This window comes from Suricata suricatta, chromosome 2 (assembly GCF_006229205.1).
Source record: "Suricata suricatta isolate VVHF042 chromosome 2, meerkat_22Aug2017_6uvM2_HiC, whole genome shotgun sequence".
NCBI lineage: Eukaryota > Metazoa > Chordata > Mammalia > Carnivora > Herpestidae > Suricata > Suricata suricatta.
The window spans coordinates 155,053,987-155,076,021 of NC_043701.1; the positions used below are offsets into that span (position 1 = coordinate 155,053,987).

The window sequence follows — 22,035 nt, forward strand, 5'->3', positions numbered from 1 at the left end:
CCACACCTCAATCCACTCTCTGAACTCCAAATTTCCAAATGTCCTTTTGAAACATCTTTCTAGAGGTCCTGCCCTTGCCCCAGTTAACAAAATGCAGGGGTTGAGCTGGATTTTGGCTTGTGGGTCAGAACACAGGGATTGATGGTCTTCAGTCTATACCAGACAGAAACTAATGCATCCTGACTTCCTAGGAGAAGTCAACAAAAGGCTTTGTGCTTGGTTCTTCCCTAGTGCTCACTTTGGACTTCTTCTCTTGGCTGATATTAATCTGTATCCTCTCCCTGTAATCAACCATAACCATGAACATATAACAGCTTTCAATGAGTTCGTTGAGTCCTAGCAAAATATGACACCCGAGGGCAGTTTTTGGAATCCCTTCTGATACCCTCACATTTGGTGCCAGAAATGAGAGTGTTCTTGGGTGGAGACTCTTCCTTCCAACTTCTTTGTTTGGCCTGAATTCCTGTACAGGAGTTCATAAAAGGAGTGTCTTTGACTGCTTCCACATCAATTTTCTCATGATATGTTTTTGTTATTGCCATTTCTAGAGCACAAAGACAAGAGTCAAACCAGAGGAAAGGAGTTGATTTACACCTAAAGCTAATGTGGTAGTCAAGAATCAGGTAGGAAAGAATGGAGACAACTGGCACAGAATTAACAAAATATAGGGGTTGAACTGGATTTTGGCTTGTGGGTCAGAACACAGGATTGATGGTTTTCAGGCTACACCAGACAGGAAGCCTGGTACCACAACCACAGTTCATCAGGCTTCATGTCTCTTCTGGAGTAACATGCTGACTTGGGGACACAGGTGCAGACACCCGAAACCAATAAGGTCAGTACTCAGACCTGGCCAGGCAATGATATCAGGAAGCAGGGATAAGGTAATACCTCTCCCAGAGCTGGGGAGTCAGCACTAAAATTATTTGTTATTTCCAGAAGCTTGATACAAAAACCAAGGTCCATATTCACAGATTAGAAGGCTGGTCAGGAAGCCACGGTAGAGAATCCAGAGTCAACCTACCACTTGGGGGCAGGAGTCTGGAGGGTGGGTTTAAACTGGGCAACTCCAAGGACTCCATCTCACTCCTTGTCAGAGAGCACTTCCATCCTCCCAGTGTTCATCGTGGACGAACAGGGCTCCCAAATCCACACTCTGAGCGCCAAATTTCCAAATGTCTCTTAGAAACTCTTTCCTAGAGGTCCTGCCCTTGTCCCCAAACTCAGTATGTCAAACAATGGAATTCAACAGCCCTTTCTCTCCCTTCATAAAGCCTCTGCTTCCACGGGCACCACAGCCATCCTCCCAGTCAACCAGGGGAGGCGCTTCCTACTCCGCAGGTTCACATCTCCACCTCCCCAAACACCAAGCCCTGCCACTTCACTCTTCCCAGATGCACTGTCACGCCCTGGCCCTGGTTCTCCATTTCCACAGCCCTCAAGGCCTCCCACTGAAATTACTGGAAGGCTGTAACAGGCCTCCGGATGTGTATAACTAGAATGGTTGCCATCAAAGAGCACCTGTTGTGTGCTGGGCTCATGCTAACTCTTGGTGTGAAAAAGCTCACTGAATCCCAGCAACTCTACTCTACCCATTTTATAGATGAGGAAACTGAAGCTGGCCAAGGTCGAATGAGTTGCCCACATCACAAAGATGGTAAGTGGCAGAGCTGAGCTTCAACAGAGGGCTATGTCACTGTGGAACTAAACCATGTCTCATAGGATGAGGAAACTGAAGCAAGGACTGGAAACAGGAGACACTTCTGAAATGTGGGTGTCATAGGGTCATGTAAGGAAAGAAGCCAGGACCAGGTGCTGGGCAGTAGTACAAGACTGGAGCTTCTAGTCCGGGCAACTTGTAGACATACAGGGATGGAAGGAGGTGGTGAAGCCAAGAAGCAGAGGAGAGAAGAGGCAGACAGAGCTGGGGCACAGACATTGGCCCTGGTGATAAGGGAGGGAGCTGGACGCTGCCAGACATTAGCTGTCTGTGAAGGCACTGTGAGTAGGAAGCATGCCCAGTCATTGGCAAGAGACACTTGCCGTCTCACATTCGTGATCCTGGTCTGGGCTGAACATGGCTGCCTGCAAATGGTGCAGAAAATGGATTTCCTGAGCCTTGTCAAGGCCCATGGACTCCCGGGCCCTGTGACAGGACTAGAGACTGCTGCAGGGAAGCAGTCATCATCCAGAGGCCCAGGCAGAGGGAGCAGGCAGGGATGAGGAGGGCTGAGGAACCACCCAGACACACTCAGTCAAGAGTCCGCAGGATGCTGGTCTATGAGCAGTACAGTAGAGGACAAGGTCTCCAGCTGGGAGATCCCATCTCTGGGGTCACATCCTGGTTTAACCTCACTCCAGGGTTCACTCATTACAGCCTCTTTGGTACTTACCCTTCCCTTTACTCAAATCTAGCTTCTTCCTTCCACCCAAACTGTCCTGGTATGTTATCTCAAATCTGTCTTTCAGTGAATGCGATTCTGTTTGGGTCAAGTTAGTTCCCAAACTTCCCAAGGTCACAGAGCATTTTGGAACTTGGAAGCTTGGAAAGCAGCTTGCCCAGGTCCTTCATACTTTCATGGTATTCAAAGGTGTAGCTTCCCCAGTGGGAGAGTGCAGTAGTGAACTAGTGGCCCATGGCAGACTCCTCTGCTGCAAAAAACGGACTTCTGTCTTCACCTAATGTACCTAGAGTTATTCTCCATTTCGCTACCTTCTCCCCATTTCTCATCACAATCCCCAGTGACTACTTAGTGCCTAGCACTCAGATGACGCTAAATGAATGTTTGTTGGCTTGGAGTCAATGAACTCCACTTACCAGGAGGAAAATAATCTACTAAAATTGATTTACCTTGGAGAGGTGCACGGCTGGGCCATCCTCTAATTCGTAATGTATTTACATTTTCAAACAAGATCTTTTTTCACCCAAATTAGTTGTCAGAATTCATAAGATATAGAATTATTTGGAGACTAGACAGCTTTTTAAAGTGCTCAAATTACCGCACTGTAGTGTAAGCCCAAGCCCACAACTGCTGGGCGAAGAGTAGTAGCAGGTGTTCTATGTTAGTGCTACACTGTAACCACCAGGGGGCGCTCAAGGACCCTCTCCTCCCATTCGCTCTACCTTTTACCACCAGAGAAAGGACCCTGAGCTTTATAAGGTCATTTTATTGGGCCATGAGCTGTAGGTATGGTCTTTTTCTTTAAATTATCCCTTAGGATCATCTCTTCCTCAAACATCCTTGGGAGCTGGATCTTTCCAGTTAGGCCTCAAGAGGCTGGATTAAGCCAACCTTAGGAAGAAATTATTTTGCCTTCACTGCTTGGTCCCACCTTTCCAGGTATGGGTTCAGGAATATAAGACCAAGAAGCTACTTTCAATCCATAGTGCTGGCAGCTACTTACTCCTTCCTGAAGACCAGGGAAAAAGAAGCCCTCCACAGGGGGCAGCATTATCAGAACTGGGCTTGTGCTCAAAGCCTAGCCTAGCCTGGCCTAGTCCTTGGGCATCTGCCTTGGTACTGGGACAGAAGTCAGTTTCCAGGATGCCGGGCAGTGACCATCCCCATCCTACAGAATTCCATCTCATCACAACACACTGCTCCCCACTGCACCAAGTCTGTGTCCCACTTCCTTTTGTCTCCAGCCTGAAGGAAGTAGACATCACCTTAATTCCTTTTTTCCTTTCACTTCCATTAAGGAAAGTAAGAAATCCCCATTCCCTAAAGCAATAGCCCTCAAATGTGGTCCTTGGAGCAGCAGCAGCATGGCTGGGAACTTGTCAGAAATGTAAACCCTCCAACTCCTCAAGCCTACAAGTGGGAATCCTAAATCTTAAAGCACTGGCCTGGGACCCAGCATTCTGTCATTTTCCTCCAGTGATTCTGATGCAGCTCAAGTGTGAGAACCAGTACCATGTGACCCACCCGAAGCTAGCTGTCCCTGTGACCAGTGTTTCTCAGCACCCAGAACACTTTGCTGTGGGGCCCCTGGAACACCCTCTCCAGAGATGTCAAAATTATCCTAATCATAACCTATGAATAGCAGCTAAGGGCTCATTCCATGTCACTAGGCAGGTGCAAAAACTTTACTTCCCCCATGCTCACAGTAATGCTATGAGGCAGGTGCAATTATCAAGCCCATTCTACAGATGAGATCACTAGTATTGAGACAGTGAATGTCCCATCCACAGTTGCACAGCCACAGGTGGTAGAATGCCGATCTCTGGGGTTCCCAGGTCCCAGGTCTCAGCACCACTCTCCAGGCACCCTGAACAATGGATCATACGGGAGGTGGGCTGCATATAGGCGCTTCTTTTGTTTCCCTCTGCTCCTAGTGTGCAGGGGCCTCGGAACTGCTCCTCTGCTTCTGCTGCTTCGGCTGCCTGCACCCCCACCAGGCCTGAGCCCTCTTCCATTCGTTTTCCTGGGAGCCAGGCCAGAGGCGACCAGCACTTCTCAGCCTCCCTTGGCTTCTCCGCTCCTACTGCCCCAGCCCTGCCTGGCAGTTAGACCCAGCTCTCAAAAGTGGGGATGGGCTTGGGGAAACCTCCCCTCTAGCCCACCTCACCACTCCCTCTCATGCTCCTAGGCTCTGTCCTCTGCAGAGCCACCAGCTCCCTAATGAGACTTCTCCCCATCTCTGGTCAAAAGCTAGCAAAGTGGTGGCCACTGCTTTGCATCTGCCCAAAGCAAGTGGGTGCCTTTTAGTTCAGGGCACTGAGGACCACCTTTCACACAGAGCCAGGTGCTGACTGTTCTGGGGCCCCTGGGAGAGTTAGGCGGCAGCGGATGAATTCACATCTTTCTGAGCAAAAGCACGAGGGCCTCCCACCCTCCCAGTGTGATGCTGAACACCTCCCCCCAGCACAGGGGTCACATACCTGGTTTGCTTTCATGTTGCGGGGTTTCCTGAGGGCTCGTGGGGCTGCTGCTTGGGACTTCCCTGTAGGAAGACGAGGCCCGGAGAGTCACCGCTCCCTTCCCAGTGCAGATTTTTGTTGGATCCATGTCTGAAAAAGAAAGGCACAAAAGAGAAGCCTCAGTTCAAGGCTCCGGAAGGATTAAAGCCAACAGTCAGCTAGCAACTTGTTACAGCCAGGGAATGAGATGAACCTGGTTACAGTGGCGCTAAGTCTTATGGGCAATGCGGTGGTCAATGAAAATTAATTTGTGGGTGGATTAGAGATGAATTCCATTTTCAGAGGTTTACCACACATCATAAGGCTCAGGGAAAATGGAGGCAACGAGTTCTGTGTGAGTTATAATTATCAGCTGAAAACATTTCAAAATGAAAGCAGGTTAATTCCTTTTATTAGATGAGGCTTGGGCTGGTGGGTAGACTTCTGACCAATTAGTAAGGCACAATTCAAGAAAGAGTTTATGAGAGACTTCTCAAGCTTCTCTACCACTCTCCTTATATAAAAGAGCAAGCTGGCAATATTGTGAATCGAGTTGTTCTGGGGAGAATCACTGCTCCTGCAGTTCCCCCGTGGAAAAGAAAAAGAAAATCTTCTATCAGCAAGTCAAGACCTTGAAATGATGACAGGATATGCCACCTGTGGATAAAGATCATGCGTAACAGCCTCACATTTCAAACTTCATGAATTCACACCAAAGAAAATGACAAGAATCGCGAAGTCCTTCAGTGAACAGTGTTCACTGCACCTCCCACTGAGGCTTCCTTGGGTCCCGATCTCTCCTACAGTTCACAGTGGCCCAACAGCAGACCCAGGCCATCTTTCAGGATTCCAGTGAGAAGGATTTCAAAACAGGCTTCAGAAGATCTGGATGCCCATCCCTAGGAAAACCAGTGATGGGGAGGCAAGAAACCGACGTAGATCACATAGTGCTAGAAGGCACGTGTTTCCTTCTGTGCAGCTGAAGCTGAACTGAATTCATTTCTTCAAATTGCTCACAGCACAGCCTGGATCTCAGACCTAAAATTGTCATGACTGCGATTATGGGGTAAGGCTGAAGGTGGGTGATGGGAAAGATGTCGGCTCAGACATCAGCCTCGCCCCACTCCCGCGCCGGGGCAGGGAGCAGCCTCTTCTCTCCTGAGAGGAGAGAGCAGATCTGCCCCGTCAGCACCTCTTCCCAGTGAAAGCAAAGCACAAAAGCACAAAGTATGGCAGAGTAGGCGGTGGCCTTGGGGAGCATGTGACTTGTCCAATCCTATCAAGAGGATAAGTGACCGATGTCCCAAAACTACTGGGAAAACTGATTCATGGTCCTTTCAAAAAGGACAAGCAGCAAACTGACAAGTGCAGCCCATTTTGGGTTCCTGGGTCCATACCCAGATCTGCCCAACTCCCCAAAGCCCCACCAGGATAAACCACCACCTCAGCCCCACTTGTCCCATTTGGCACAGAAGGCAGCTGCACGCCAGAGCTGACCGCTGAAGGGCACCCCCTCCTTGGAGAGGAGGTGAAGTCAGGGGTCAAGAGGGAAATGGCCCAGCAAGCCTCACAGGAGTGCATCTGGGTTAGGTATCAAAGGCAGCTGCTTCAAGTTCAGTCCAAGTCAGAGGTCCCCTCTGTGGATACATTCATTCTCAGGGAGACTGAAGTTTTAAATAAAGTATTGGGAGCTGGAACCTTCTCCACAGAGCCACCTACCTCACGTACCTCCATGTATCACAGAACTTGTGTACTAGAGACCGAGGCCAGAGCAAATGATTAGCCTCTGGGTGACTCTTCTCTTAAAGAGAGAAAGGGCAAGGCACCTGTCAGTTCTCCAGACTCGCTGGCTCACAGAATGAACAAATACACACACACACACACACACACACACACACACACACACACACACACACACGAGGAAAGGAACCAGCCACGGATGTGAGAGGGAATAAGGATTAAGCCTTCAAGTCTTTGTTAGAAGGAAAGAAAGGAAAACCATGCATGATCAGCTAATAATTTAATAAAAAAAAAAAAAAAAGAAACCAACCCAAGAAAAGATACCTGGAGGGAGTACCAGGCCTGAAGAGCTTTTCACTGTCTTCACGGGAATTATTTTAACAGCAGATATAGAGCGTGCACGTAAAGGGTCGGCAGTTGCTGAAAACACAAAAGGGTAAACGGTGTATCCAGAAAGAGCATTTGGGAAACACTCAGGCAGTTGAGGAACTGCGCAGGGACAATAGGAGGAAGTCGCCCACACGAAGAGAACAATACGAAGAGCAGTAGATGCAGTGATTTAAAATAACCTGCTTTCCCTCTCCAGAGTTCCATGCCAACATGGCAGAACCCTCCCACTGTCACCCATACGCAGTTGGTCAGTGTCTTTGTGCCTCCTACCACAGCAGGAAGGTGCCAAGGCTCTGGACAAAGAGATTTCCAGACACGCAGATGGCCTGGCACACAGAGGAAGGGAGAGCACCCAGGGCCCACGGGGCCCCGGGGGGAATTATGCCGGGGTGTCGGCGCTGGGGGCAGGGCCATGAAGAGGAGAGCTCCGGCTCAGGCCCCAGCTGAGTGGGGGAGGGAAGGGAGCAAGCAAGTGAGCTGCCTGGTCCTCTCAGCCGCCACAGCTGCTTCCCCACCATCCCAACTTCCGGGGTCCTATGTCTGCTCTCATCACCATGGTCCTCTGTCCCCGAGCAAATCAGAACCTCCATCTGTTGGGCAGCAGATGGTCTTGCTTAAACCCAGCCTTTCCTGGACAAGAGGTTGCCAGGCGTCCAGCACATGCTCAAGGCTCTGGGCGGCACCCACGTACGCAGCCCAGATCCTAACACCCAGCACGTCGGTAAGAGAACTAGGATAGCGGCTTGGGATGTGGCCAGGGCTGCTGTCCTCATACCATGGGGGCTCAGACTTCTCCATCTGCAGGCTTCCCTGTGCTCCCTGCATCCCCAAATTCTGGAGTCTCAATGGTGGGCATGTTCCCAAGCCTTCCTTCTCACGACTATCCTGTTGGGAGGCCTCCCCTCATTCTGGTGCCCTAATGGCAGCAAAGGAGCATGTGCTATGGCACTGGGGTCACCCCAACGAGCCACACTCCAAGTCTTATGGCCCCAGATCTACATAAAATTTGTTTGGGAAGCCAGACTGTCACTAGGGCATCAGTATCATGCAGGTGAGCCTGTCGAGGGGACAGGAGGGATGCAGGCACCTCAGCTGTGGAGAGGTCATCTTCCAGTCCATCATGCTGCCACTTCATAAGGCAGTCACGTAGCATACGGCCACCAACAACTAAGTAGGTAATAACAATATTACATGTATTAAGATGCTTTCACAGCAATCTTCTTGCCTGCTCCTTATGACCACCTGGGAGTTTTGTTACCATTTTCAGAGGAAAAGCAAGAGGCTCTCAGAGGTGCTCAGAGACATCCAACTCTTAGGTAAAGAGGCCAGAGCTCAGATGTCCTGGCACCCAGTTCAGTGATCTGTTCAGTTCCCCAAGCCACCATGATCACCTTCGGGTGACATCTGCCGCCTCCTTTCCAAGCAAAGGTTGAGTCTTACCGAGTTGAAGGTAGAATCCACCTCTCCCTGCCATCCTCTCTCACACCCCTAAAGTCTCCTCTACGGAAGAATTCACGGGGATAGGGTTGATGGCCCCACAGGTTTTACAAGCATCAGGGCCCCAACCCCTCCCCATGCTCCCTGGATGCTTACACACACCCTTGGAGCCACTCCACAGGCTTTGTCCCTCATCACCCCAGATGTAACTTAGTAAGATTGTCCAAGGCCCTGAGAACATGGTCCCACACCACGAGAGAGGGGTGGTCATGGAGGGAAGCAGGGAGGCAAGGAACACAGAGCAGCAGAGGAGCGAACCTCCAAACCAACCGTGTTCCCCCCCTCCCCCCGCATTCCCCATCTTCTCCTGTGCGCTATGCCTTCCCTTCCCGGCTGCTCCTCCTGACTTTACACTTTGCTTGGTCTCAAGAGGACTATTTGGCTGAACCAGATGGAAGTTACAGAGGCCAAACATGTCACTTTCTGAAATTATTCTTTTAGAGATGGTGTGTTTTGACTTGAATGCTCAATGACAAGACTTTTGCCCCCTCTCTTTGATACCATAGAATGTACTGGGATGAGCATGGACGGAATCACTAAAACCCCGAATTTGAAGCAGGAATAAACACTACATAACATCTCATTCCCTCATTTTCTAGATAAGGGACCTCCCGAGATGTCTGTGAGCAGCAGAAGCAGGACTCGAACCCATACTTCACCCCTCTACTCATGACATGCTGCACAAGTGACATGGAGCCTTGCTGCCTGGCTACCTGGGCAGCCACATGTGGACACTGATGTTGAGAGACCTCAGGGCAAATAGGACCTCAAAGGTCATCTTACCCATCATCCACTTCACACTTAAATCTTTCCTCCTGAAATTTTTAAAGCCCGAAAATCAAAGATGCACAGGAAATGAATGCCACTGAAATGACTTATTTCAGCATTCAGAGGTCCTCAGGGGCAGGACCGTGAGTGTGTCACTATTTACTACAGGTAAAGGTAAAATGCCAGGTAAGACAGACTTCACGCTAAGTGTCATTCGTACCAGGCGTGACAAAGGATCCCATCAGTGTACTTGACCTGTTGTTACTCCCATCCTATGAGTGGGGGACAGTTTTTAACATGTCACCTCACAGTGGAAAAGAGCAGCCTCAGACCCATGAGAGGCAAGAATGTGCTCCTGGTCTCAAAGCCGGGGTGAGAAACAGGTCTCCAGTTCCGCCCCAATTCGACCAGTGACTGCTCATGGCAGGTCGGTGGCCCAGGCGAGACATACTCCGCTCCAGCTAGAACTGCTCCACAGTCCCCAGCCGGGCTTCCCCTCCAGAGCTTACCTCTGTCCTGCCCATTGCTGCCTGGCGCCAGCCCGTTCACCACAGCTTTAGAAGCACCAACATCACATTCTGAAAGAGAGAGCACAAGGCCTGCGATTATGTCCCCCAACATTCATTGTGTCCTGCTGGTGTGCCGTGCTGGGGACGTGCAGGCTTTCCCGGGTCTGGGGAGGGCGCCCTTGGGCGCCACGGGAGAACTCTGAGCGTGTTGTGCGGCTTGAGCCAGGAGAGAAGGCAGAAGCTGTTTGGGGATGGGAAGTATGTAGTCGGGGACATACATTCTCCTGCCTCCCTGCTGTGGCTTCATTTCTGACATTTAAAACGAATCTGCTTGGGGTGCCTGAGTGGCTCAGTCGGCTGGCTAACTGTCTGACTTTTGTTTCAGCTCAGGTAATGATCTCACGGTTTGTGTTCAAGCCCCACATCGGGCTCTGTGCTGACAATGCAGAGCCTGCTTGGGATTTTCTCTCTTTCTCTCTATCTGCCCCTCCCCTGCTTACTCCGTCTCTCTCAAAAATAAATAAACAAACAAAAATTAAAAAATAAAAATCTGCTTCATTCCCTCAAAACGGTATTTCCTGAATGACAAAAGCTTGGCTGCTCACTCGAAGGCCAACTCGAAGGCTAGCTCAAACGCATCCCTGGGCATCCAGCGTGAGAGCTGTCAGCGGACAGAGGCCCCAGGTTCTTGGACACCCTCCTTCATCCCACACCCTCGTTCCCCGCCACTGAGGCATGCTCTCCCTCCCATGCAATGTCTCTGGACACTGCCCCTCCTCACCTGCCCACTGCCCCCCACTGAGGCTCTCGTGTTTCTGTCCCAGAAATGACATGCTCCGCCCCCCGCCCCACCTGCATTCTGTCCCTTCTCAATGCCCACTGTCAGTCTACATCTGGAGAGAACTTTCTAGCTCCTGATCTAACCATGGCCCTTTCCATGTTAAAAAGCCTTAGGGTGCAGGCCAGATGAAAGTGAAATGGCACAATGCAACAGTATCTTCTAGAACCCCTCTACTGTAAGTAGATGGTACTTCACCTCTGTTTGGAAAATAAAAATATTGGGGTTTAGACTGGGAAATCAATCATTTAATTATTTCCATAAGGGAAAAAAATGTATTCCAAATTCCCCCAAATGGACAAATGACTGTTTAGCACATAATTTTTCAGTAAGTTGGAATGCGTGTACCTTGGCCTACCTGGTTATATTTGAAGTAACTGACCTTTCTGATAATTAAAAGCAAACACACACACAAGCTGCAGGGCCCAGCAGCTACCTTGGATTCTGGGCTCTCTGGTCCCAGCCTTTTCCTGCTGCGTTTCCCTCCTCAGCTGCCTGCCACACCCGCCCCCTCACAACCCCCCTGAGCATGTCAAGAGACTTCCGGACCTGCAAGGCCCACACCAGGAATGCCTTCTCGTCTTGCCTTACCTTGGGGAAATCCCATGCATTCGCGGGTTCATCTCCAACGTCACCTCCTCTAGGTCAGCCGAGACCTTTCTGAGCTCTGCCCAGTTGGAGGCACTGAGAAACCCCAGCTCCCCCCGGCAGCCTAAGCCCAACCATGTCCCCTAGCCCCCCACTGCCGAACTGACAGAGGCAGGCCTGAGAAAGCAAGCAGGTGGGCAGACAGGACCCGCCGCCCTGAGACCTGTGACCAGCGTGCTTGGAGTAACCCCACTCCCCACCACCCGACAGCCAAGAGGCACCCAAGACACAATTAGAATAACAGCTATGGCTTTTCATTTATTTATTTTTGAATATTTTTTAAAGTTATTTATTTTGAGAGAGACAGAGACAGAGACAGCACGAGTAGGGGATGGGCAGAGAGAGAGGGAGAGAGAGAATCCCAGGCAGGGTCTGCACTGTCAGTGTAGAGCCGATGTGGGGCCCAAACCCATGAAACTGTGAGATCATGACCTGAGCCAAAGCCAAGAGTCAGATGTTTAACCGACTGAGCTACCCAGGCGCCCAGCTATGGCTTTTTAAGTATCTATTTGCTTGGATCTGAGGATCCACACTAAGTATTCTGTAATTAGCATCTCATTTTTATCCTTCAAAGCCAGTCCCTTGGAGCTAGGAGTTAGGAACTCTATTTTATAGACAAGAAACTTAAAGTTCACAGAGGATGCCAGGCCTGTCCAAGATCACTAAACTATGGTTTGAATTCTGGTCTGCTCCATCCCACAGGGCATCTTCTTGACTCCGGCAGGGATAAACATTTTTTTAAATAAAAAATACACCTGTGTATCAAAAATGAGTAAATGTTTAAAAAAATTTTTAAACGTCTCCTACATATTCTATAAATACAAACTAAATATATTCTATATGAAATAGCTTATATGCTCTTTCCCCTAATGCTGGGCCTGAAGCCCTGTCCCAAATCCCAGGACCCCATGTGGCTGAGACCGGGTCACCTACCTAGGCTCTCAACCTCTCAATCAGCAGCCTCCCTCACAGGCCAGTCTGGATGCTCCTGGACCCAGACCCAAGCAGGGCCACCATCCCTCCCCGCCGGCAGCCTAGACCTCCTGATATTGGCCCGTAGGTTCTGCCCTGCTCACTGCCCCGTCTACCTACAGATGAAGGCTAATTCTCCCAGATGCCACTATCTCCCTCGCACCGACATTTCCGGGGTGGGTGGGAGGAGGGTGTTGGCAAGCAGACCAGACACCAAGGCTCCATTACCTGACTTGTTCTCCCTGTAACTCTCCCTTCCCCAGGCACCTGCCCTAGTTCGTCTTCACTGTCTCCTTTCTGGGGCTGCAGGCCTCCCGACACAAGCACGGGGGCAGCTCTAAGTGGCCACCAGGCCCAGCCCCATGGACTTCCTGTCCTTTAAATTAAATATAAAGATATTTCTTCTCATTAAATACAGTTAAACTAGAAGAAAACTTGCAAAATAGTTTCATCACCTCAGATTCAGACCTCTGCAGCCTAGAGTGTTGGTGTCCACAGCCTGGGTTTGCCTCAGCTCCACACTACACACTACCTGGTTATTGCAAATAAATTATGAACCTCTCAGGGCCTCAGTTTCCCCATCTTGTGGGTTTGCCAAGAGGATGCAAGGAGGTAACACAAGCAAACCACTTCCGTTAAAACAAATGTTTTCTACACAGCTGCTTTCTTCCTAATGATCTCTCTCTTTTCTTCAATGTTTACTTATTTTTCAGAGAGACAGAGTATATGCAGGGAAGGGTCAAAGAGAGAGAGGGAGATACAGACTCCGATGAGGGCTCCAGGCTCTGAGCTGTCAGCACAGAGCCAGATGCGGAGCTCGAACTCATGAACAGTGAGATCATAACCTGAGCCCAAGTTGGACACTAACTGACTGAGCCCCCCTGCCCCCTTAATGATCACTTTCAATGGTGGCATAATATCCCATCAAGTAAACACACATATCATGAACGGCTCATTCTCCACCTTCAAGTGGGTGATGTTTTTTGTTTCTTCTTGAATTCAGATGGAAACCCCAAGAATAGGATAATCAGTCCAAAAGGTTGGGATTTTTTGGACTCTTTATGAAATGCCTCCTGCAGCACGCCTGGGAGCGAACCCAGGAGAAGTCCCGTAGGCCCATCTGCATCCTCACCTTCCTGCCGGGCCCCTCCCGCCCTCCTCCCATTCTGCATACCAGGAGTGGCAATGCCAGCTTAGGTGAACTCTGGTAGAACCAGAAATTTTAGGCTGCGGAGCAAAAGTTAAAAAAAAAAAAAAAGTAAGAAATAAATAAAAAAATAAAAGCCCTGGCTGTTTTAAATGACAACAAAACCAAAAAGCCAAGCGAACAAAAAGAAAAAATGAGTTACAAAGCAGGAGCTCCTGGAGGTACCCAAGTCCACGTGGAGGGGAAAGAAGGTGTGCGGCGTCTTCAGGTGCAGCAGAAGCGCTCAGGGAATCGGAGACCAGTCAACCTCTGGGTTGAACCGACAACGGAGGACCAACACTGGTGATGCCGCAGGCACAGTACTTTAGGAGCACTGCCTCACTTTACCTACGCAGCGTCCCAGCGGGCCAGTGTTTATGATGCCCATTTCACAGAGGAGAATGCAGGGAAGGGGCCCCTACAGCCCAGAGGCCATACAGTTGGTGTGTGAGGAAGCCAAGTGGAGGCCCTGCACTGTTCCACCCAGAGCCATCCTCTGTCCTAAGCACACACTGTCCTGCACAATTTAGAATTTGGCTAGAGGGGCACTGTATGTCAATAAATGGAAAGGCTTTTTTTCCCCTTAATGTTTATTTATTTGAGAGAGAGAGAGAATGAGTGCTGGGGCAGGGAAAGAGGGAGATACAATCTGAAGCAAGCTCCAGGCTCTGAGTTGTCAGCACAGAGCCTGACATGGGGCTCAAACCCACAAACTATGAGATCATGACCTGAGCTGAAGCTAGACACTCAGTTAATGGACTGAGCTACCCAGGCGCCCCAGAAAGGCTTGTTTTTAATGGAGATAAAATTAACACTCCAAAGAGAATGCAGAATTAGGAGACCTTTTTCTTTCTTTTAAAGGTTTATTTATTTTGAGAGAGAGAGAGAGAGAGAGAGAGAGAGAGTGCACGAGAGCAAGCAGGGGAGAGGCAGAGAGAATTCCAAGCCATCTCTGTGCTGTCAGCACAGAGACTGATGCAGGGCTCAATTTCATGAATCTGAGGGCTCTGAGATCATGACGTGAGCAGAAATCAAGAGTCAGATGCTTAACTTACTGAGCCCCCCAGGTGCCCCTGGGAGGCCTTTTTGAATGAGCTACTACTTGGCCATCTGCCCAACCCCCCTCAGCCTGCAGGTCTCGGGAGGCGCCAGGGCATGCTCAGAAGCCAAGGTGGGCCTCAGTCTCCAGATGGAAACTCCTCTGCCCTGAGTTCTGGGCTGGAAAGCTGACAGCACTTGGCAACACAATGAGTGGGGACCTGTTCCCTTCTCTGTCTTCCCTTGCCTGTACTTTTACCCCAGCTCTAAACTAAAAATACGCAAAACTGGGGCAGCTGGGTGGCTCAGTAGGTTAAGCGTCCAACTCCTGATTTCAGTTCAGGTCATGATCTCATAGTCATGAGATGAAGCCCTGCATCCAACGCTGGGCGTGGAGCCTCCTTAAGATTCATTCATATTCTCTCTCTCTTTCTCCCCCTCCCTCCCTCCTGCTCCCCCCGCCCCTCCCCTGTCCTCTCACTTTCACTCTCTCTCATAAATAAAAAAATAATAAATAAAAATACTAAAAACTGGTCATTTCTTTAGGTCTTGATTTTTACTACCAAAGGCATAGCAAAAACGTAAGCAAACTGCTGTTCTAGCCTCGATGAAGAAGTGTTACAACAGCTCACACCTGGGGTGCCTGGGTGGCTCAGTTGGTTAAGTGTCTGACTGGCTCAGGTCATAGGTTCGAGCCCCGCGTCGAGCTCTGTGCTGACAACTCAGCCTGGAGCCTGCTTCAGATTCTGTGTCTCCTTCTTTCTCTGCCCCTTCTCTGCTCATGCTCTCTCTGTTTCTCAATAATAAATAAATGTTTTTTAAAATATTAAAAAAAAAGGATAGCTCACACCTTGGGACAATTGTGGTCAATCTGTTTACTGTTGCTGTGGTCACTGGGATTAAACAATGCCACTGAGGGGTACACATATGTCAACATTTATCAAATTGTACACTCAAAATATCTGCAGTTCATTGTCTGCCAATTATGTGTCAATAAAATTGTTTAAAAACTAGAAAGATACAAAAATTAGGACACAGTGCATGTGAAATGTAGATCATAGCTCTTAACACATAATAGGTGCTCATTCAATCATTAATAATGAAGGTGATGGTAGCAATGACAATTTACAACAAGGCTTTGGCGCTTACTCAAGTCTCAAAAAATGAAAAATGAAATGCATTTAGGGCCTTAAGAGTAGGTGGGAAATCTGGGTAAACCGCCCAGCTCTGTAGATTTGTTCAGAAGAGAAAGACAGGATTTAAAATGACTTACCAGAGCTCATGGTGGTAACAGAACAAGTCTTCTGCAATGCGGCTCTGAACTGCTCTGCAGGAAAACAAACACCAACACAACAGAATTGAGGAATGTGGGGTTCACAAGAAGTACCCATGGTTTGTATTAAGAATGCAAACATTATATACAACCCTTGATAAAACAGACTGGAACCAGGAATTGCCTGGCCAGTCCTCTAGCTCTTGTTTGGCTATGTAGGAACATGACATTGGGCATGTCACTCAACCTCCTTGGCCTCCATTTTGTCACCCGTACTTGGTTAAGATACTATCCAAGATATCTTCCAGCTCTAAGATTCTATGAAAAACTCTAAGTTCCATGAATGCACATGGATCAAGGAGAGGGTGAAAGAAAGAATCAAATTTTAGGTGAAAGGTAAAATCGCAACACAAACTGATGATCTTTGATCTTCCCAATGACCCTACAGGGTAAGCACTGACACTGTATTAGTTTGCACAGATGAGGAGATCGGGGTACAGCGAGGGCACAGGCTGGGAGTGGAACCCAAACAGGCTGACCTGAAGGTTGTACACTCTGCCCCAAAGTGGGAAAACATTCTACTTATTCACTTACCATGGTCTCATCCCAAGTCTTCAGTAACCAGTCTTCAGTAATCTACTTTCTATCACTATAGTTTAAGCCTTTTTTTCTAGAATGTTTTACACGTGGCATCACAGTGTATGTACTCTTTTGCAGCTGGCTTCCCTCACTTAGCATACTACAATTTGGCAATTAGTCACATATGTGGAGGTCTATTTCTGGATTTTCTTCTGTTCCACTGACCTGACTTTAGCCCGTAACTCATTGTGCTGATTGCCCTAGCTTTAGCCTATGTCTTAGAATCAGGTAGTGTCAGACTTCCAACTTCATTCTTTTTCAAAATCATTTTTGGCCCTTCTAGATCCTTTGCATTTTCACACAGTTTAGACTCTTACTGATTTCTACCAAAACCAAACCAAACCAAACCAGAAACAGTGCTAAATCTATATATCTGGGGGCACCTGGGTGGCTCAGTCGGTTAAGCCTCTGGCTTCGGCTCAGGTCAGATCTCATGTTCGTGGGTTTGAGCCCCGCGTCAGGCTCTGTGCTAACAGCTAGCTCAGAGCCTGGAGCCTGCTTCCGGTTCTGTGTCTCCTTCTCTCTCCGCCCCTCCCCCTCTCATGCTCTGTCTCTCTCTGTATTAAAAATAAATAAAACATTAAAAAATTAAAAAAAAAAGAATAAATCTATACATCTGGAGGAAAATTAACATTTTAATAAAACTGGATTTTTCAATTCATGAGAAGAGACACTCTGTCCCTTTAGGCAGGTCTTTCATCTCAACAACATTCTGTAGTTTTCAAAGCACATATTTTGAATAAAAAGGTCTAGTTGAACATATTGGAAAGACGATCTGAAAAGCAAGTCTTCAGGATATGTGGAACCTTGCTATTTAAAGTGTGGTCCACAGACCAGCAGCGCTGGCATCAGCTGCGAGCTTATTAAAAATGCAGAAACGCACACTTGACCCTAAACCAAATGAATCAGGATCTGCATTTTAACAAGATCCCCAGCTGGTCTCTTTGCACTTTAAAATGTGAGAAGCAATGAGTGAGAGGAAATGGACTCTCCAGTTCATGAATTCTGTAATAAGAAGACCACGGTATGGTCTGAGGGTCTGCACAAGGAGACGTGTGTTCGTTTCCTTTGTAACACACTGAAGCCAGGGATGGCTTCCCCTCTGGCGGCTGCCTTGCTTACTGCCCTTGGAGCTGAGTAGGATGCTAAGGGCAAAAAGAATATCATTCTAAGCCCCCTGCACAGCTTGCCTCTGACACTGCCAAAAATCTATCACCTGCAACAGCCCAAGACCTGTGGAAACATTTGTTCTTTCGGTTAAGGAACAAACCTGCTCTCATCTGCGCCCCCAGTCGTGGCCAAGCCTGGTTTCCTGATACCCAGGATGCCTCCCAAGACCAAAAAAGCTGTCATCATGGTGCCCAAACATTCTTATTTATAAAATAACTTTAATAATTTCATTAAGGTTTTATTCCACTTTTAAAGTGATTGAAGACATGTTTTTGATTCAACCAGGAAGCTCTCTTGATCAAATGTAGTTTCTTTCTTTATAGTCCTTTCTAACCTTTATCTGCAAGAAGTAGCGTTTTCATAGTTGTAAACTTAATGTCTGGATGGCTGTGTGTTTCAATTTTTAAATTAAAGACTTCATGGACATTTGTCTTGATTTTTACATAGTCATCATATCCATTATCTTAATGGCTACATCATATTTTATTGTGATCACCCTCCATAATTCATTTACCAATTCCCACTGTATAGTATAGTTTAATTAATCTTCATTTCGAAAATAAGTACATGGTAAAACAGCATTCTCAGGTTGGGAAAGAGATGAATGGAGATGTCTTATGAGCCCAACAAAAAAGATGCCTCAACTTACACATGATGGAAACCACTGTCATACATATGCAGGTAGCCCTTTGCACATTTGATACTTTCCAATACAGATCCCAGTAATTTCTAAGTGCCAGTCCCACGCCTGCTTACACAGTGATCTAAAGTGCATATAGTCAGGAATAATATCCGAAACACCACCGCTGTGCCACAAGTGCACAGAAGACATCACTTTAGCACTCTCCAGGAGCCACCCCCAACTCCATGCCGGAGGTTAACCATTTAGTGGTTGGATTGTAAGCTGGAAGGAGAATGGGCCCAGAGTGGTAGGACACTATTTTAACAGTTTAAGAACTAGAATGACAGTAATAGGTGACAATGACCAAGCACAGGTGAGCACAGGCTCTGGACACAGACTTTTTGGGTAGGAGATTCTGGGGCATGCTCTCATTTGGTGACTGAATCTGCAGCAGGTGATACAAAGAGGGGGCAATTTAAAGTAAAATCTGCAGGGGCAGCTGTGCCAAGGAGGGCGCCCAGTGTCCAGTCCTCGCCAGCGGCAGCAACTGCAGTGACACCCTATCCGGACTGTTTCAGGGACTGAGTCCAGCTCTCATTCCATCCGATTCAGCCTCCTTGAATTCTTGCCCCCGTTCCGAGTGTAGTTCTTTAGCCTCCCCAAACCTGAACTACCCAAGATCTTACCTAAATCCCCTCCTCAGTTTTAGCTAACCAGAGGCAATTTCTGGTCATCTGCAACCCAAGAATCTTGACCGGAACAAGATGAGGGGGAGCCGGGGTCCCAAAGGTTTCATTCCGAGAGGAGAATCTTCATTCCTCTCCCCTGAAGGCCAACTGTATGTGAATCCCACGTGGCTCAGTAAAGGGTTTTGCTCTACAACCTGAAGAGCTCAGAGTCGGGGTGGTGAGGCTGTGACCAGGATGCTGCACAAACTGAGTCTGAGCAGCTGCTGTAAGCCTTGAAAGTCATAGTCTAGTCCCTGCAGTTTATTTGGAAATAATGAAAGCTATTAAAATCATATGTAGAATGTGAGAGTTTATTTTGCATAACCCCCCCGACACTTAATATTTACTTTAAAACTAAGCTGTAAAGAGTTTGATGTGGTTGAGAACATGATGGCATGGCTTTGGAATTTCTCTCACAAGCCCCTCCAAAGGAGGCAGGCACCTTTGGGTAAAAGCCAAAGTGACTAATAGTGCCACTTAGTGGCAAAACCATACAGCTGCCAGTGGACAGCCAACCCCCAGTGAGTGGCAGGCACCTACACAGTATCACAGCTTGGGTGGGCCAGCGAAGGTCAAGTGGTCATTCCATGCCTCGGGCAGTCAGGACCTACAGTACTTGGTTAAAGGGCCACAGCATCAACACAGACATTCCAACAGAAGAACAAGATGTGAAGTAGCCAGATTTCTTAAGAATGCAACTGGATAATTAATGGTTCTGCATGGCCCCTCCCTAATTCCACGACCCTATAATTCTGAGATAAGTCTTGATGACACAGAGTGAATAATTACTAAAAAGCAAAAGTTATACTCATGCTTCCAGCTTAAATAGCACCCAATAACTAAATATGGCTTGTTTATTGGAGAAGGAAAGAAGGTCCTTCCTTATATGGATGGTTCAGGGATATACAACAAGGGAAGAATTGAGTTTGTCTGTAAAAATGAACTCAAGGTCCAACAAAGATTCTTGGAAAAGAATGAGTCTTGGGTTGACCTCCCACACAGGGTGCTCCAGCTTCTCCTGTGCCCACGGTGTTTGGTGTCTATTACTTCTCCCCACGTACAAACACAAGGACATGTCTACACACACACACACACACACACACACACACACACACACACACACACAAACTTTTGTTTCCCTAGGAGAGACACTGTCATCCTCAGAATGTTCAGTCATGAACTTTGTCCTTGTCTCTATTCAGCCTTTAGAACCTAATTTTGGAGTCTTCACTTTAAGATAACCAGGACCCTCCTTAAATCCAAAGTGCCTGCCTAAAAGCAAGCTAATCTACTCATCCCAACCAAACCCTGGTTATACTCTGGCTTTGGAACCCATCTGGGACTTGATTTGATATAGTTGCAGCTACTTCCTTAGAATGGCTTGAAAAGAACAGTGACAGCTCACAAAGCCCCAGAATAAATGGCCTTATTGCTTTTTATACTTTGCTGACCCACCAGCAAAGCCAAATTTTTCCAATTTTTCACAGTCCATCCTCTTCTTAATCTCTATTAATGGTCACCTCTCTTCAAATGCACTCTCTACATTGGTGGAGAGAGGGTGCAGAAGGTTCTTCAGAAAGCCAGAAAGGATAAACATTGAGTCGCTGACACTTCCTTTCAAGGGGAGAAAGATAGGATAAACTCAACCCTGACATTAACTTCAGTCTGGAATCCCATGACACAGCTGGGGGTTCAAAACACAACAAGCACACGGTTCTTGTGAAAAGAGCCATGCTTCTGGAGAGGGAGCGATAGGAAAACACATCAGAAAGCCATCCCCCACATCCTCTCATTTCCTCCTGGAGTCTCTCCAACTGGTTTCCGCTCTAACCAATTATCTGAAATGGCCTTCAGAAAGGTTTCCAGCGCACACACGGCCAAGCCCAACACTGGCTTCTGCACTGGTTGGGGCCTCGCTGACCTTTCCACTAAATTTAAAACACTTAACTCTTTCTTCCTCCCATAAAACTTCCAGGTCCTGATTTCTAAGTGTCACTATGTATTGGTTTACATCAGTCCATGAGGATCTTTCTAGAACAGGGCTTCCATAGTTCTTCTACGAGTTTAAAGACCTAGAGGACCCTGCACTGGGTCCTTGTCCCTTTCCTTCTTCATGTTCATTTCCTTGAGAATTTCATCTAGAATGGGAGAGCCGGAAGGATCCATTCAGGTTACCTAGTCCATTTCCCTGGTTTCTTGCCTGTTTTGGAAGGAGGCCTATGCCACAGTGCAGGTAACCTCCCCCCCACCCCCGCACCCGTTCCCCACCTTTCAGTCCAACCATGGTGGCTGCGCTTTTATCGACTTCATTCATTTATAATTTCCTGAGGGTTCTGGCTATGAAAAAAGGCTCCCAGACCACAAAACTAATCCATATCCTCATTGGGGTGCAAAAACAGATTCAGATAAAGTTTCTCTTTGTCTTGCTTTTTTATTCCTTCTACTAAGCCCCCATCCCTCTTCTTCCTCCTCAGGCCACCTTTAGCCTTTGGCCTGTTGGCAATACATACAGAATTCCAGATGAGAATCAGCCCTCCACAGCTAACGCACAGACTGGACAGTGCCATTTCCCTCTTGAGAACCTTTCAAGATCACTCCATTACTCACTGGACACCAAGTCCTGCTAATGAGCTAGATAAGAGCCAGCTGAGTCCATCACTCATCTCGCCTCACCTTGCCTTCCCGTCTGTGTCTGCTCCTCCAATTAGGCCTCATACATGGAACCCACTAGACCGTGAGCACCTTCTGGTAAGGCAGGGTCTTTCTCATCTCTGTATCCCAACATCTGGTACAGTGCCCGGCAAGCACCCAATGAACAGTGGAGTGAATCGCTGTCCGTCACACACCACTTTCTCCTCTTTTCCTCGTCACTCCCCTCCCACCCACACCTGACAAGCTGCCTGGTCTAGTCAATTCTTCCTTCTTCATGAGTCATACGACTCAGCCACCTCTGTGTTTCCATGCTCACACTCACCACTGTATTCCACCACCTCATTCCTAGACCATTACAATGGCCTGATGAGCCTCAGAACAGCCCTATACACAGCCCATATAGTGCCACACCGTGGCTTTAGGAGAAGACGACTTCTTAGGTGTCAAATTCCCACAGGGAAAATG

General features: G+C 48.0%; 1 protein-coding gene across 11 annotated transcripts in view; it reads right to left on the reverse strand.

The window, feature by feature from the left end:
• Positions 1-22,035, reverse strand: part of SORBS1 (sorbin and SH3 domain containing 1) — a 224,269-nt gene that overhangs the window by 100,829 nt on the left and 101,405 nt on the right. For 8 of the 11 annotated variants that reach the window (XM_029932268.1, XM_029932270.1, XM_029932276.1 and 5 more), the window contains 4 exons: positions 15,760-15,813; positions 9,805-9,873; positions 6,965-7,060; positions 4,883-5,011 (listed from right to left, as the gene is read on the reverse strand). In XM_029932268.1, the coding sequence (XP_029788128.1) occupies positions 4,883-5,011; positions 6,965-7,060; positions 9,805-9,873; positions 15,760-15,769 (304 nt within the window). In that variant the 5' untranslated portion in view covers positions 15,770-15,813. The remainder of the gene's footprint in view (positions 1-4,882; positions 5,012-6,964; positions 7,061-9,804; positions 9,874-15,759; positions 15,814-22,035) is intronic. The other 3 variants (XM_029932277.1, XM_029932267.1, XM_029932271.1) reach the window with 1 other exon arrangement.